At 38.1% G+C, this 16,221-nt stretch overlaps 1 protein-coding gene across 1 annotated transcript in view; it reads left to right on the forward strand.

Moving 5' to 3' along the window:
* Positions 1-16,221, forward strand: part of kif1ca (kinesin family member 1C, a) — a 54,058-nt gene that overhangs the window by 11,546 nt on the left and 26,291 nt on the right. Inside the window, exons 2-9 of the mRNA XM_073860932.1 lie at positions 3,799-3,929; positions 8,086-8,162; positions 9,668-9,847; positions 10,022-10,087; positions 10,241-10,419; positions 12,785-12,896; positions 14,067-14,144; positions 14,227-14,292. Of these exons, the coding sequence (XP_073717033.1) occupies positions 3,827-3,929; positions 8,086-8,162; positions 9,668-9,847; positions 10,022-10,087; positions 10,241-10,419; positions 12,785-12,896; positions 14,067-14,144; positions 14,227-14,292 (861 nt within the window). The 5' untranslated portion in view covers positions 3,799-3,826. The remainder of the gene's footprint in view (positions 1-3,798; positions 3,930-8,085; positions 8,163-9,667; positions 9,848-10,021; positions 10,088-10,240; positions 10,420-12,784; positions 12,897-14,066; positions 14,145-14,226; positions 14,293-16,221) is intronic.

Genomic DNA, 16,221 nt, shown 5'->3' on the forward strand with positions numbered 1-16,221 from the left:
TAGGCTATTGATTCAATAGATTTATAGCATTTTGAATAAAAACTTGTCATGGATTTATTGCATTTTGTGGAAAAAAATAATCCGTTTTTATAATAAATCTTTGAAAATCAACTTATGGATTTGAATTTTTTATGTTTTTATAACCTAAAGATGCTATGTGAAAGTTTGTAACAGAAAATAGTTGTTTTCATCTTGTCACTTTCTTGGTATAGAAAACACGTTTTTACCAAAATTTGTCAAAATGGATTTGTTGCGTTTTGGAACCAAACTCTTCAACTTTTAACTGGACAAATTGTACTGTTGCTGCAACCTGAGCAGCCTCCTAGCTGCTACAAGCACACTCTGAAAGTGGCGGTGGAGGGTAGGAAACATAGCCCCGCTCCTCCCCCTGCCTGCAGAAGAGTGTCTTATACCAGGCACTGTTGCGCTTTTCAACCACATGGGGGAGCTGTAAGTCATTTTTACATGGAAACTACATAGTGTTGCTTTAATCCTTGTACAGCGTGTCGTTAATGTGTTAGCATTTAGCATATCTCCATTCATTGCTTAGGATCCAAACAGGGATGAATTTTAAAGCCACCAAACACTTCGACCTCGGGCGCAGTAACATCATCACTCCTGACTACTCCCTTTCTCACTCAAACGTCCGTCAATATTACTGCGCCTGAGGGCGAAGGGCTGCAAACTAAATGTTCTTCCACCATACAACATAGCAGAGGTGGGGCCAAGTCACACATGGTCAAGTCCAAGCAAGTCTCAAGTCAAGGCTCAAGTCAAGGCTCAAGTCACAGTTCAGATAAATCAAGCAAGTCAAGTCAAGGGTTCACCCTAAGCAAGTCGAGTCCTGATAAGTTTCAAGTCAAGTCACAGTACTAAAATAAATAGGGCTACATTTTTTTCGGTCTTAAATTAGCATTAGGTAAAGAAATCGAATCAAATGAATAAAAACACTGTCTTAATTGTATGAATGAAATATAATTATAATTTTTTGAGCTACAGAATTGATTTTCTCTTGGTCTTGGGTTGTTTGATTAACATTAATGACATAGGTTAATTGAGGTTACTGTCTCTTTAAGAGAACCACAGACTGGTTGCTGCCTCTAATCTATACATAAACCTAAGACATAAACAAATGTTGTATTAGAAAAAGAATACTGTGTGGAGATCATTTTGTTTGTATGTGCCCTGTCAAGAACAGAAAAATTGTATGTTTGCTTGTTTATTGAAACGCGTCTCTCTCGTGTGTGCACTATTAAGGGCATTTAAACATGCGCGCAAACACAAACGGAGGACAAATTTTTAGTTTTTCAGTGCTCTGTTGCCAAATGTATTTTAATAGACTACAGTGTGAGAGACAGTAGCGCAACTCCCTCTGTAGTATACACATCAAGTGTTCTGATCTTTGAATGGTGTAGGGATGATCAATTTTGACTGGAGCTGGACCAGACACATTCAACTGCACGTGCGTCTGCTCGTAGTTACAGAAAATTGCTCACTTTATCGTCTTTTTCTGGTTAAACTGTTTAAAATCACTTGAATGTAAACATTTGCAAGCCTTTGGAACACGTGCAAATGATAAACTTTCCCTACTGTATTTAAATTTGTTTCCAAATTCCCCATATTTACGAGACGTTTAGTAAGGATAATGGTCACATTTCTAATAAGAAAAAGCATAATATGCAACCAAGGCCAAATTGTGACAAACAGGAAAGATTAATTTATTACATTAGTAATCGTTATAGAGTGAAACTGACTATAAGAGATAACTTTCTTACCTTATGATTCTTGACGTTGTGGTTGTCCTGTCAGATATTTTTGCATTGCATATTTTGCATCTGTGGAGCTCGACTAACGTTACTGTCTGCCATGTTTGGTGCGGTTTGAATTGTTTAGTGTTAAAGGCGCAGACGCTGATTAGTGGTACTGATGTCACAATAATATTTTTTATTTTAATGAATTTTATTACTGTTTGTTTATTATAAGTTCAAGTCATTGTCCAGTCTTCCACGTCAAGTCAAGTCTCAAGTAACTTGTTCTCAAGTCAAAGTCAAGTCATTTTCATACTTAAGTCAAGCAAGTCGCAAGTCCTGAAAATTGTGAATCAAGTCATGTGACTCGAGTCCCCCACCTCTGCAATATAGTTCTCATTTTTTACCCGCTTAAAAAATCGCCACGTTTTATTTTGTGCCACCACCATACTTACTCTGTAACTATATGTAACAGTCTTTAAATAGGGAAAACATGAAAGTGTTTGGTAGCTTCTAAATTCATGCCTGTTTGGATCCTAAGGAATGAATGGGGTTAGGCTAAATGCTAACACATTCACAACACGCAGTACAAAGATTAAGTGCACGCATTGAAAAAGATAGGTATGTATTAATATGTCTAAGTTGAGGTAAGAACATAGTAAAATATTGAAAAACTTCGTGTTTTCCTTTAAAAGAGTACAATGAAACTCTCAATATGGCTGCTCTGGCAACGCAAGTCCCGCCTTCCAGTCAAAAGAACCAATCATCAATCAAGACTGGTGATTCTCATCACTGTACATAGTCTCATGAGACACTTGCCAATCTGTGCGCAAGGTTTTTTTGAGCACAATCTGAGCAATAGTTATGGTACAGTTGATGTCAGGTTTAATTGTTGGTCAGAAATATGTTGTTTAATTGTGATTTTAGCATGCAAATTTTGATATATCTGCCTTTCCCCATTTAAGTCGATAGGAATTTAGTCTTGCATGACTTAAATAACTGCCTGGTGGCGTTTCAGACTTGGCCGCCTAGTGGCGTGACTACTACCCTGAAGGAACTTCAGGGTGAATCCCTAGTAAACTGTGCTGTTTTTTAGTTGGGCCACAGTGTGTTAACTGGAGCAGCGTGATGGCAAAATACCATCATCATGTGCGACTGGTCTTTGTGAGTCAGGTTTGTCAGAACAAGCAGTATTTTTCTCAATTGTTTGCCCATGCGTGCTTTATTCTATCTTTGTTGTAGTGGTACAGCGGTAATTATCATGTGTTGTAGTCTGTCATGTTTCTGTTGTAGTAAAGTGTTTAATTATTATCCTGAGGTAATTTTCAATGCTTTCAAGCTGACAGCACACGACCCATTGGCTGCCGGCCAGAGTCTCCTCCTCACTATAGACGCCACACTTTAAACCAGCCTGGGAACATGTGATGAAATCCATGAAGTGTTGGACGAGGGCCAATATTGGACGAAGATAAAATCTTTCTGTTCGAACAGTGGCCTATATTCTTTCATGTGCCAGATTTTTTTAAGGCACCAATCATTTAACCTTCAAGGACTCTCCACTGTCGGGTTCTTGTAATACTGGGCTGATCCAGACCATTCAACTGAAGTGTTACAAAAGCAAGATTAAAATGCTTTGAAACAATGCAACACTTTAAAATGATCTATATAAATACATTTGATTGGCATTGGTGATGGGTTATTTTAACTAATACATGAGTTGCACTTACTGTGATACTGTAGGTAAAACCAAACCAGTCCAATATTTAAAAAAAAATGGTTTGTAAATTCAACACTTAGGAAACACAAATGCATATTTTAAATTAGTTTTTGCTAATAGTCTACCAATTTCCAAATACATGCCAATGTTTTCATCTATCCTTTGTACTTATGTTGTATTGCTCTGAAGAACACTGTAAACATAGGAGCATGTTTTGTCAGATAGGTTAACCTGTACATTAATCTAAACATCTCATGAGTCATGCGTTATGAATAGTAATGAATACAATAGCCTTTGTGAACTCTGAGCATTAATATTCATCTTCTTTGCCAGGTGCTGGGTCAACTGACAGGTGGTTGCCATGGCGTCATCGGTGAAGGTGGCAGTGCGGGTACGACCGTTCAACAACCGCGAAACCAACAGAGGAGCGAAGTGTGTGATTCAGATGCAGGACAAGAGCACATGTAAGATCAAACGTTGCTTAACTTTCTAACTAAACAGTCACTTACCACAATGTAAGCTTTACAAACAGCATTCTTTTTCATTAATTGTATTGTTACTGTCATCAGTAGAGCTTTATGTTTGGGAATCTTAAGCTTTGCTTTACTGCACACAGTATGGCTGTACAATGTATGGCACTGTTTTACGACACCTTCCAACATTTAACTTTCTGGTTTATCTTACGGACACTTTAAATAGCTGATGTATAGTTAAACTACTCTGATTATGTTTATTTTGTGCTCATTTTAATTAAAAAGATGTTAAACACATGTATGTTAATCCTCAGTAACCATGTCGCTCCACACCCGTTCATCTTCTTGTTCATCTTCATAACACAAATTAAAATATTTTTTATAAAATACGGGAGCTCAAAACACATCAGTAAAATTGACCATGTGACTACAATACATGGAGTCAATCTCCGATGTGTATTTACGAAAGCAGCTCATGCATGGGTTAAACACCGACGTCTGTGTCCACAATACAGTAGACATATTTATTTATAGATGCGACTATATCGATGCGACTCTAACTCTATCGAGTCCAGGGATAGTTCACCTAAAAATAACAGTTTTGTCATCATTGACTCACTTCTCATGTTGTTACATACCTGTATAAATGTCTTTGTTCTGAATAACACGAAGGAGGATATTTTGGGGAATGTTTGTAACCAAAACCGTTCATGAGCCCCATTCACTTCCATAGTAGAAAAAAGAATACTATGGAAGTGAATGGGGCTTACAAACAGTTAGGTTACAAAAAAATATTTATACAGGTTTGTAACAACATGAGAAAGTGAGTAAATGATGACAGAATTTTCATTTTTGGGTGAACTATACCTTTAATAGGTCATCTGTGCTGCATATTCAGCAGGAAAATTTTATCAATAAGGGGATTTCAAAGTGGGTTAATGACACAAAATTTCCACCAGATGTTGCCATCAAGCCAAATATTGAATTCATAGAAAGAAATCAAAACATTTTAAGTATACAAGTTGGGTCATAATAAATAAAGTGAAATGACACAGGCAGTAAGTATTGAACACATGAAGAGAACAAGGTGCAAAATGGCATAGAAAGCCAGGAGATCACCTGAAATCTGTCAGTATTGAGAGAGAACCCCTGCCCCCTATCAGTACTAATTGATATCAGCTGCTTTAGTCCTAATTGATGGTCTATAAAGACTTCTTATTACCCAGGAGGCACACAGGAAATACTTCATGATGGGTAAAAGCAAAGAACTCTCTCAAGATCTTCATAAACTTATCATTGAATGGTGGAATGGTTATAGGCACATTTCCAGAATGCTGAATGAAAATTGGAAAGAGCATCACTTCACCATAAACCGGCCATGATCAGGTGCTCAACGTAAGATCCCTGTCCGAAGAGTCCAAAGAATAATCAGGAGAGTTCTCCAAGAGCCAAGAACCACTCGGGCAGAACTTCAGGAAGACCTTTCATCAGCAAGTACTATTGTTTCAAAGAAAACTATAAGCAATGCACTGAAACGCCATGATATCCATGCACGCTCACCGCACAAGACTCCATTGCTTAACAAAAATCATGCTGAGGGTCGGTTAAAGTTTGCGAAAGAGCATTTGGAGAAGCCTGTGGATTATTGGGAGACTATAGTATGGTCAATTGAACTTTTGGGCAGTCATTCTACACATCATGTTTGGAGAAGAAATGGCACTGCCCACCACCCCAAGAACACCATACCAACAGTTAAGTTTGGGGGTGAAATGGTCATCGTTGGGGCTGCTTTACAGCAAGGGGTACTGGCCAACTTCATATTATTGTGGAGAAATGTACAGGGACATTCTGGATAAAAATCTGCTGCCATCTACCAGAAAGCTGAAAATGAAAAGAGGGTTTACATTTCAGCAAGACAATGATCCCAGACACAAGGCCAAGAAAATAATGAAGTGGTCAGTCAATCACCTGACTTAAATTCAGTAGAAAATCTATGGAGAGAACTGAGGATCAAAGTTCATAAAAGAGGCCCAAGGAACCTTCAAGATTTAAAGACCATTTGTGTGGAAGAATGGGCCAGAATTGCTCCTGAGCAATGCAGACGACTGGTCCCTCCATAAAAGAGGAATCTAGAAGCTGTAATCACCAACAAAGCCTTTTCTACAAAGTATTAAATAAAGTGCGTTTAATACTTATTCCCTGTGTCATTTCACTTTATTTATTATGACTCAACTTGTATACTTAAATGTTCTTTGTATGAATTCAATATTTGTCTTGATGGCTACATCTTGTGGAAATTTTGTGTCAATAGCCCTCTTAGAAATCCCCTCACAGATAAAAATGCTGATGTGTCAAATACATATTTTCCCCGCTGTATATCTATGGGTGTTCATTTATAAGTACCAAGAATTGACCATTTGAGCACCAAAAGTAGTGCTGCACAATTAATCGCATCGCAATCGCAATCGCGAGCATGTGCGATTATATGACAGCAAAATGTTGCAATTATATTAAATAAATAAATGTGTGGACTTGTTAACACAAACTTTCTGATAACAGTTTGATGATTTTCCTTGCTGTTTAAAAAAAGAAAGAAAAATGAACAAAAAGGCAGTGCATGGCATGCACGTGTGTGGTGTGCGTCATGCGTCGTCACTTTTACCAGAGTGAAGATGGATGCAGAGGAGGTTGACAGTGATCTGGTAGCTAAAAAAAACTCTACGTCTGTTGTATGGCGGTATTTTGGATTTAGGATTACTGACACTGAGCAGTTGCTACATCACGTGGCAATACGAAAACATTTCTAGTTTTACAAATACACATTTTAGCATTATCACTAAACTGTGTGTGGATTTTCCTTAAAACCCATCAAGTTGACTCATGATACCATTTATTATAATCGTAATCGCAATATTAGCATCAATAACCGCAATGGGAAAAATTACCCAAATCGTGCAGCCCTAACCAAAAGTATTTTTTGTCACTTTGTGAAATGAAGACTAAACCACTGTAGTCACATAAACTATTTTAATGATGTCGCCTTTGTGGGTCTTGAAAGTTGTAATTTGCGTTTTGCTGTCTATGGGGGTTCAGAAAGCTCTAGGATTTCATCAGAAATATCCTAATTTGTGTTATGAAAATAAACAAGTCTTACGAGTGTGAAACAACATGACGGTGGGTAATTAATAACAAAATGTTAATTCTGGGATAAACTATTGCTAAATTCTAAGGTGGTGAAACTTCTTTTTATTTTAAGTTTTAATGCCTGTGGTTAATGTCAAGTTAGTCAAGATTATCATACAGCTATTGCTCTCATCTTGTTAGTTTAATAGCAGCTGTAGTGGTAGTGTCATCTGCCTCCTCCAGGGTCCTTTATCTTACAACAACATGGATGAACACTAGATAGGTGACGTGTAAATCTGGGCCTTCATGATCTGATTTGTTAGAGTTTTCTGAATGAACAACTTCTGCATTTAAGTTTCAGTAAATGGCCTTTTGGGATTTAAGTTGTACAGTGAACTCTTATTACCGTGATAATATCCCAAAATACACCAGCGTCTCCTCCCATATAGGGAAATATCTGCGGGTTGGGAAACACACGCCTTCTCAACCACAGTCATAAACCGCTATAAAATCCTGACGATCGCAGTGTTGCCTGCCAGACCTCACATTCCTGCTCTCTTCTGTGCAACATTACCATCTCAATCTGTACCTTACTATAACCTTGAAGAGATGCCCCTAGATATATCAACTATCTGTCTCTCTTTCTCTTTCTCTCTCTCTCTCTCCCACGCTTGACTGTCGGCTGGCAGTCTGTTTGCTTTGATGCCCCTCCAGCATAAACACAGGCCTGTATGTGAGCTCTGCTCTATTGTTACCCAGCAGCTTTTCTCCACCCTTTGGTTTCCTTCTAACATCTCTTCTCACGGGACTTACATTTACATTTAGCAGACGCTTTTATCCAGATTGACTTACAACAGTGCAGAAAACCATAAAACTTTGTAGTTTTGATACAACTTTGTAGTCAATGATACAAGAAGCTTTTAGGTGCACCAACTTAACAGACCGAGATGCTATTCTTCATTTACCAATAAATGTTCTCAGCATTGTGTGTTAATCTCATGTGCTGTAAATGTTTATGTTACAGGTATTGCTAATCCTAAACAACCCAAGGATGCACCCAAAAACTTCACGTTTGACTACTCGTACTGGTCTCATAGCTCGGTAAGCTTCTGTCACTTTAAACATCACTTTCTGACCAAGGCCTGATTATGCATAATTTATGGCTATTGTAGAAAATACTGTGGAAAAAAGTGTGTGATCCATATTATTGAGTTGGCATTTGTGAATTTGTTTTAGCTAAATGTATCCTCAACTCCATGTGTTATAGAAGGGGATGACACTGTACTGCTTTTCTTTTGATTTTTTCCAATAAAGAAAAATGTTTATAAATGAGCAATTTTTATTAAAACTAAAATACGTTGAAAAATTTGTTTCTCACAGCAAACACTGGGTCTCATTGACTAAGCATGCGTACGCACAAATTGTGCATGAGATGTGCATACGAACAAATCATGATTCAACAAAAACTTTTGTATAAAAATTTCTTCTAAATGTACAGAAAAAAAACTAAAACCCCATGTACGCAATAATCACGTAATAATCAAATACTAGGCTATAATTATAATGTTTCTAATAATGTTGATATATAACAGTCATTTACATTATTATATTTTATATTATAATATTTTCTGTATGATATGTTATTATAAACATTATCTATATTATTATTATATACATTATATTATACGTTATTATAGCCTATTATTTTTTCTACACATATAAAGAAGATGCACGTAATGACAAATCTTTACGCTTTCCTTCCTCACTTTTTAAATCTATATGAAAGCGTCGGCTTAATATCTAATGTAAATGTCATGTAAATGTAATGAGAAGCCCAAACGTCAATCACTTGATCTCCTGTCTGTTTTATTTTAGATACAGATGTGCGTCTCTGTCATATTAATTAAATGTCTTATTTGTTAACGCATCCAATACTGTAAAAAGAAATGTAAAACAAAACAGAATATTACTGATAATAAATATGATCATGGATTTCTTTTCGAGCTCTTTTGCTTCATTGCTTCTGTGGAGCAGTGCTGCACCGCGAAAAAGACCTTATACGGATCTGGTTGGACGTGTTTTATGCAAATTACCAACCTCGTGCATGCGGCGGCTCATGTGGAACATTTTAACTTTACTAACGTAAGAACAAGTATAAGAACAAATTCATTGTGCGTACGCACGTGTTATAAATTAAGTAGAAAGTTTTTGTGAGAAGTTCAAGTGTGCGTATAAATACAAAAAACTTACGCAATTATTAGTGAATGAGACCCAATGAACTTGTTAGTAAAGCAAACATTTAGTGAATTGAGACAGCGTGTACGTGAACGTACGTGCCTTGCAAAGCATTTGACGTGCGAGTTTATTTGACGTGTACACAGACATTCGACACGGATGTATTGCAACAAAATGCAATGCATTTCCTGTGCTACATACTACATTCTCCTGTACGCGCGTGTGCGACTTACATGTACAAAATTTTTACACGTACAATGACGAAACATGCGTCAAATGCATTGTACGTGGACCCTTGCATGCATAAAAACGGGACGCATACATGAACCGAGCTTATCTAAAGATGTGTGTCTTTCTTTCACTTGTTACAGGAGGAGGATCCATCCTTCGCCTCTCAGAGAAAGGTGTACGAAGACATTGGAGAAGAGATGTTGCTTCATGCCTTTGAGGGTTATAATGTGTGTATCTTCGCTTATGGACAAACTGGAGCTGGAAAATCATACACAATGATGGGAAAACAGGAACCTGGGCAGCAAGGCATTATACCACAGGTATTTAAATGAAAAGAAACATGGTACAATATTGTGTGTGTGTGTGTGTGTGTGTGTGTGTGTGTGTGTGTGTGTGTGTGTGTGTGTGTGTGTGTGTGTGTGTGTGTGTGTATAAACATTACAGTTGTTTTACTCTTATGCCTGTCTTATCTGCACATATGATTTGTCCCATAGATGTGTGAAGATTTATTTAGACAAACAGCATCTAACACTGATCCTGACCTGTCCTATTCTGTAGAGGTATGTCTGTGTTCCTCTGTTTTTCAGTTGTTTACATGTAAAGATAAGTAAAGTGACCTGCAATTTTATGTTTTAAACAGAGATGGCGACAGAGAGGCAAACGGATTGCTACTTTAATATCATGTGATTTAAAGAAATGTTTTTTCTTGGTAGGTCTCGTACATGGAGATTTATTGCGAGCGGGTACGAGACCTGTTGAACCCAAAGAGCCGGGGGTCCCTGCGGGTGAGAGAACATCCTATAATGGGACCGTACGTAGAAGACCTCTCCAAAATGGCTGTCACCAACTACAGTGATATTGCTGACCTTATGGACACTGGCAACAAAGCCAGGTATTATTAAGCCTGGAGAACATACACGCATGGTCAAATGCACAGAATTGCAAAGAATCGTTTATTTGACTTGTACGCATACACAGACATCACCGCATGTGCATACGGACTACCGGCACATCCGGGAACTTGACTGTAAATTTCGTCACCGCCCCTTTTTGGGGGATAAAAAAGCAGCCCTTCCATTGGCTTCCATTCAAAATAGCGGAACAAAGCAACGTTTTTACACAGCCGGCAGGCGTAAATAACTTATGAAATCACTCAGATTAAACATGTCGAGTATTTATCTGTCCACCCTGCCTGCCATAGAGCCCGAAAGATACATTAACACATTTAAAGGTAGGGTAACAGATTTGATCCTGAAACATTTTTTGTTATGCTGGTTAAAAGTCTCCTTACATCCTGATAGCAATCACTGTGTTAAGTTGTTTAAATTTATTTGTAGAAATTTATGTTATCTGTGAAAGGCGTAGAACCAAAAAATGTTCAACAAATCATAGATTTCGGTCTGAACGGACGTTTCCATTTTTGTCCCTCATACGTAAGCATAATTTGAATGCCCACCGCGCAGCGAGTCCACGCAGACACCATACGTCATCGGCGCGTTCACGTGCGCTCACCTCCTGCCTGTAAACAGTGAGAACAGCAAACTTTTCTGCTCAATCGACAACCTACACAGGAGGCACAAAACTAAAGGCATCTTTTATAACAACAACAGCAAAAACTGCCTGGAGTAGCAAGAGCAAAAACCCAAATTAACATCAGTAACTTTACTGCTTTACCACGAGATGCAAACAGCTGCAGGAGCTGCAAAGGGTCTGAAAGGGTCGTTGCACAGTTTATTTTGGTAAGGTAGGTACGCGATATGTTTGTTTTGAGATGGATTCAGATATTCTACTTTGATGAAACATTGTGTTGCTTATGAAATTTGTGTTCGTTTACGGATTAGCGTAACGATATAGTTACTACGTCTACACAACCGAACGTGTGCTTAAACTAATTCTGATGTAAACCAGTTGTTTGGTTATTTTGGAAGTGTTATTCGACTTTGTACTGCAAAGTTGTCTCACTGCTGAATGAGACATGAGATGTGACCGTCTGATCTGTGCATGTTCATGTATTTTGAAAGAGGCGTGACTTTGGATGGCGATTTGACTTGAGGGTGGGATCGGGATTTCATTGCTAGGCGGCTACCGTTAGCATTTTTCAAAATGTGTTACCCTACCTTTAATTTGGTCAATATAAAAACATGTCCCTTTCATTCTCACAGCGTCAAATTTGTGTAACAACGCCATCCAGTGGAAATATCGCTAAGCCAGTTAGTTGTATGACGGAAAAGTGCACTCATTACTCTAAATATAAAGACATAATAAATAAATACGAAGTAACTTTCAAATACGAAGTAAAATCATTCACTTGCTTCCCTGTTGACTCGATGAGGTACGAGTAAATGTCCGGGTAAGACACCTCTGGCCAATAGGGAGTGTTGTTACACAAATTTGATGCTGGGAGAATGAAAGAGACATGTTTTTATATTGACCAAATTAAATATGTTAATGTATCTTTCGCGCTCTATGGCAGGCAGGGTGGACAGATAATTACTCAACATGTTTAATCTGAGTGATTTCATAAGTTATTTACGTCTGCCGGCTGTGTACGAAGGTTGCTTTGTTCCGCTATTTTGAATGGAAGTCAATGGAAGGTCTAGTCTGATTTCCCCCAAAAGTGGGCGTGAACCTGTTCAGAGACATTCTAAGACGTTGCGCCGGTTGTGCGTATTGCGACAAAATGCAATGCATTTCTTGGGCTACATACTACATTCTCTTGTATGCGCATGCTCACTTTATGCATAAAAAGTGCACGTGTTTCTAAAAATCCGGCAGTGCACGCACACTGTTCTGATGACAAAATTTGTGTCATGCACCGTTCGCAGACCCTTGCCTATGCGTAAAGCATTTCAGAAATTACTCTATACAATATCCACAACCTGTAAACTTGAAACTCTTGTGAAAATGCTGAGAATGAAACATTTTGCTTTGTTTTATGTACTGCAATTGTTCACATTTTGTGAAGGGACCCAAGGGCCTGAATCTTAACAGGCAGAAGGTAAAATATTTTGCAGAAACAAAGACATTCGGTTTTGTGGACATTGTAATGTGTTACTGTAATCAGACAGCAGATTAGATAAACACACGTCATGTGTTGTTCAGGTGATCGAACAAACACAGCAATGATTTATAGCTCCACAGTGTGGACACTCAAGGGAGTCGACGTATGAATGATTTACTCATAACTGTCTTTGCATAAGGAGCTGTAATGTTTTTTGCATTTTTTTTTCAAACTGTATCTTGTCTGTCATTTAAAGGACGGTTGCTGCTACTAACATGAACGAGACCAGCAGTCGTTCTCATGCAGTCTTTACCATCCTCTTCACACAGCGCCGACATGACAACATGACCAACCTGGACACTGAAAAGGTGTGTGTGTGTTAAAAGACACTTGTTGGGGGTGTTTGAAATAGCATACTGTACTGTTCATACTATTTCTGCACGTGATCTATTACATTTGTCAAAAAGTGCATTATTTAATCTAAGCACCCCCTGCATGACATGTTGTATCTCGGAGTGCAATCTACTATACACAAAGATATCGGATAACAAGATTAAGCACTCCTTTTACTATGAATAGAGGGCAGTGCAATGCTCAGAATGGTCACAAAGGTCTCACCTTTGAGATAAAAGAACAAATCATTATGTTTTTCAATTGTGATTTTAATACACGATTTTAGAGATATCTGTCTTTCCCTATTTATGTAGGATTTTAGTATTGCATGACTGAAATAACTCCCCAAAGGCATTGCAAACATGGCCGCCTAGTGGTGCGACTACCCTAAAGAGACTTTGCTATACATCACCTGCCAATACCAGTGTAAAAAATGAAGTTAAAATGATATTAACATATTTTTTGATACCGTATGATACATATTAAAAGGGACATTCCACTTTTTTTGAAAATATGCTCATTTTCCAGCTCCCCTAGGGTTAAACATTTTTTTTTACCGTTTTGAAATCCATTCAGCTGATCTCCGTGTCTGGCGGTACCACTTTTAGCATAGCTTAGCATAATCCATTGAATCTGATTAGACCATTAGCATCGTGCTCAAAAATAACCAAAGAGTTTCAATATTTTTCAGATTTAAAACTTGACTCTTCTGTAGTTACATTGTTTACTAAGACTGATCGAAAATTAAATGTTGAGTTTGAGAGTATAGTTCGTAACCATATCGCCCTAGAAATCACAACTTTTAATTTTCTGTCGGTCTTAGTACACGATGTAACTACATAGGAGTCAAGTGTTAAATAGGAACAATATAGAAACTCTTTGGTTATTTTTTGAGCGTGATGCTAAATGATCTAATCAGATTGAATGGATTATGCTAAGCTATGCTAAAAGTGGTACGGCCAGACCCGAAGATCGGCTGAATGGATTCCAAAATGGTAAAACTCAAATGTTTAACTCTAGGGAGCTGGAAAATGAGCATATTTTCAAAAAAGGAGAGGTGTATAAATTTATATATATATATAAGATTGTTGTGGTTAAGATGTACTTTCATCGTGTTCATTTTATTTATATCTGGTTGGTTTCAGGTGAGTAAGATCAGTTTGGTTGATCTGGCTGGAAGTGAGAGAGCGGACTCATCTGGAGCTAAAGGCATGAGGTTAAAGGTCAGTGTCCTGTATCATTCTGCTTTACAGTTAAAGGGTTAAATCATGCAAAAAGGCAGTCTGACATGTGTATGTTTTGTAGGAAGGAGCCAATATTAATAAATCTCTCACAACACTGGGAAAAGTCATCTCGGCCCTGGCAGATATGGTAAGAGAAGTATTTTTATTTAAACCTTAAAGGTAGGGTAACAGATTTGATCCTGAAACATTTTTTGTTATGCTGGTTAAAAGTCCCCTTACATCCTGATAGCAATCACTGTGTTAAGTTGTTTAAATGTATTTGTAGAAATTTATGTCATCTGTGAAAGGCGTAGGACCAAAAAATGTTCAACAAATCATAGATTTCGGTCCGAACGGACGTTCCCATTTATGTCCCTTATACGTAAGCGTAATTTGAATGCCCTCCGCGCAGCGAGTCCACGCAGACACCATAGGTCATCGGCGCATTCACGTGCGCTCACCTCCTGTCTGTAAACAGTAAGAACAGCAACATTTTCTGCTGAATTGACAACCTACACAGGAGGCACACAACGAAAGACGTCTTTTATAACAACAACAGCAAAAACTGCCTGGATCAGCAAGAGCAAAAACCCAAATGAACATCTGTAACTTTACTGCTTTACCACGAGATGAAACAGCTGCAGGACGCAAAGGGTCTGAAAGGGTCGTTGCACTGTTTATTTTGGTAAGGTAGGTACACGATATGTTTGTATTAAGATGGATTCAGATATTCTACTTTGATGAAACATTGAGTTGCTTATGAAATTTGTGTTCGTTTACGGATTAGCGTAACGATATAGTTACTACGTCTACACAGCCGAAAGTGTGCTTAAACTAATTCTGATGTAAACCAGTTATTTGGTTATTTTGGAAGTGTTATTCGACTTTGTACTGCAAAGTTTTCTCACTGCTGAATGAGTCATAAGATGTGACCGTCTGATCTGTGCGTGTTCATGTGTTTTGAAAGAGGCGTGACTTTGGATGGCGATTTGACTTGAGGGTGGGATCGGGATTTCATTGCGGCTACTGTTAGCATTTTTCAAAATGTGTTACCCTACCTTTAATGAAGCTCATTACATTGTTTTACATTCTGTGTCTTCTTTTCACTATTTCTCTTATTTTAAAAGATTTGCTTACTCAAAAATGACTCCTAATTGACCTCATGCCATTTTAGATGAATGTGACGTAAAGTGCCCATCTTATGACAGCTTTTCCACAAGTTAAATGGGTGTATGAGTTCCATAAAGCATGTTTCAAAAGTTATTTGCTCGAAATAGCTTGTAGGAAAAGATTGTTACCCATCTCTAGTAGCCTCTGTTTCAGGGCATTTCAGATTGTGCCGTTTTGAGTTGGTCATTACATATTTATGAGCTGCTGCTCCTTTGATCACGCCCCACTACTAACGTCATGTGCGCGTGCATAGTGATATCGTGAGCACTACAGACCATACTGTGTTATTATTTTATATATTATTATTAGGGTTGTGCCGATAGACGATAGTATCGTGTATCGACGATCTTCAGACATATCGCCAATGGCAGGCTTTCATGGCGATAGTCAAGACGATAGTTGGTGAATGGTTATTATTATTATTATCATCATAGTTTTATATTAACACCCACAATGCATGCTTTTCCTCACATGAGGGTTTGTGGGCTTCACTTTACGTGGAGAGCTTGTAAAGAGAGAATTCCTTCTTGCACGTACCTGCACTTAATGCGCGCGTCTTGGTCTCCTTCTAGCACTAAATCCAGCGCGCCGCGTCTTGAGCAGCTGCCCTTCTCTCTGCCTCACGTGCACGCGCTCTCGCGTCTGTCCGAAGTCTAAACATAAACTAAAGTAGTAATCCTTATGTATTTGTTCAGTTTAATGCGTTTCATGCGAGCTGAGGCAAACTTTTTTGTTTAAAATATGACCCGCTGCATATTAGCGCCTCTCTCTAAAACTCTCGCGTACATGCAGAGAGCTGCGCTCTGTCCGAAGTTAGATTATTAGGTATTAATCCTGTTTATGATATGCATTTCAAGGAGTTGTAGCAACACGTCCCTCGTGTTTAATATATGATTGTGTTTAAAAT

This window comes from Misgurnus anguillicaudatus, chromosome 22, assembly GCF_027580225.2.
Source record: "Misgurnus anguillicaudatus chromosome 22, ASM2758022v2, whole genome shotgun sequence".
In the NCBI taxonomy this organism is placed as follows: Eukaryota; Metazoa; Chordata; class Actinopteri; order Cypriniformes; family Cobitidae; genus Misgurnus; species Misgurnus anguillicaudatus.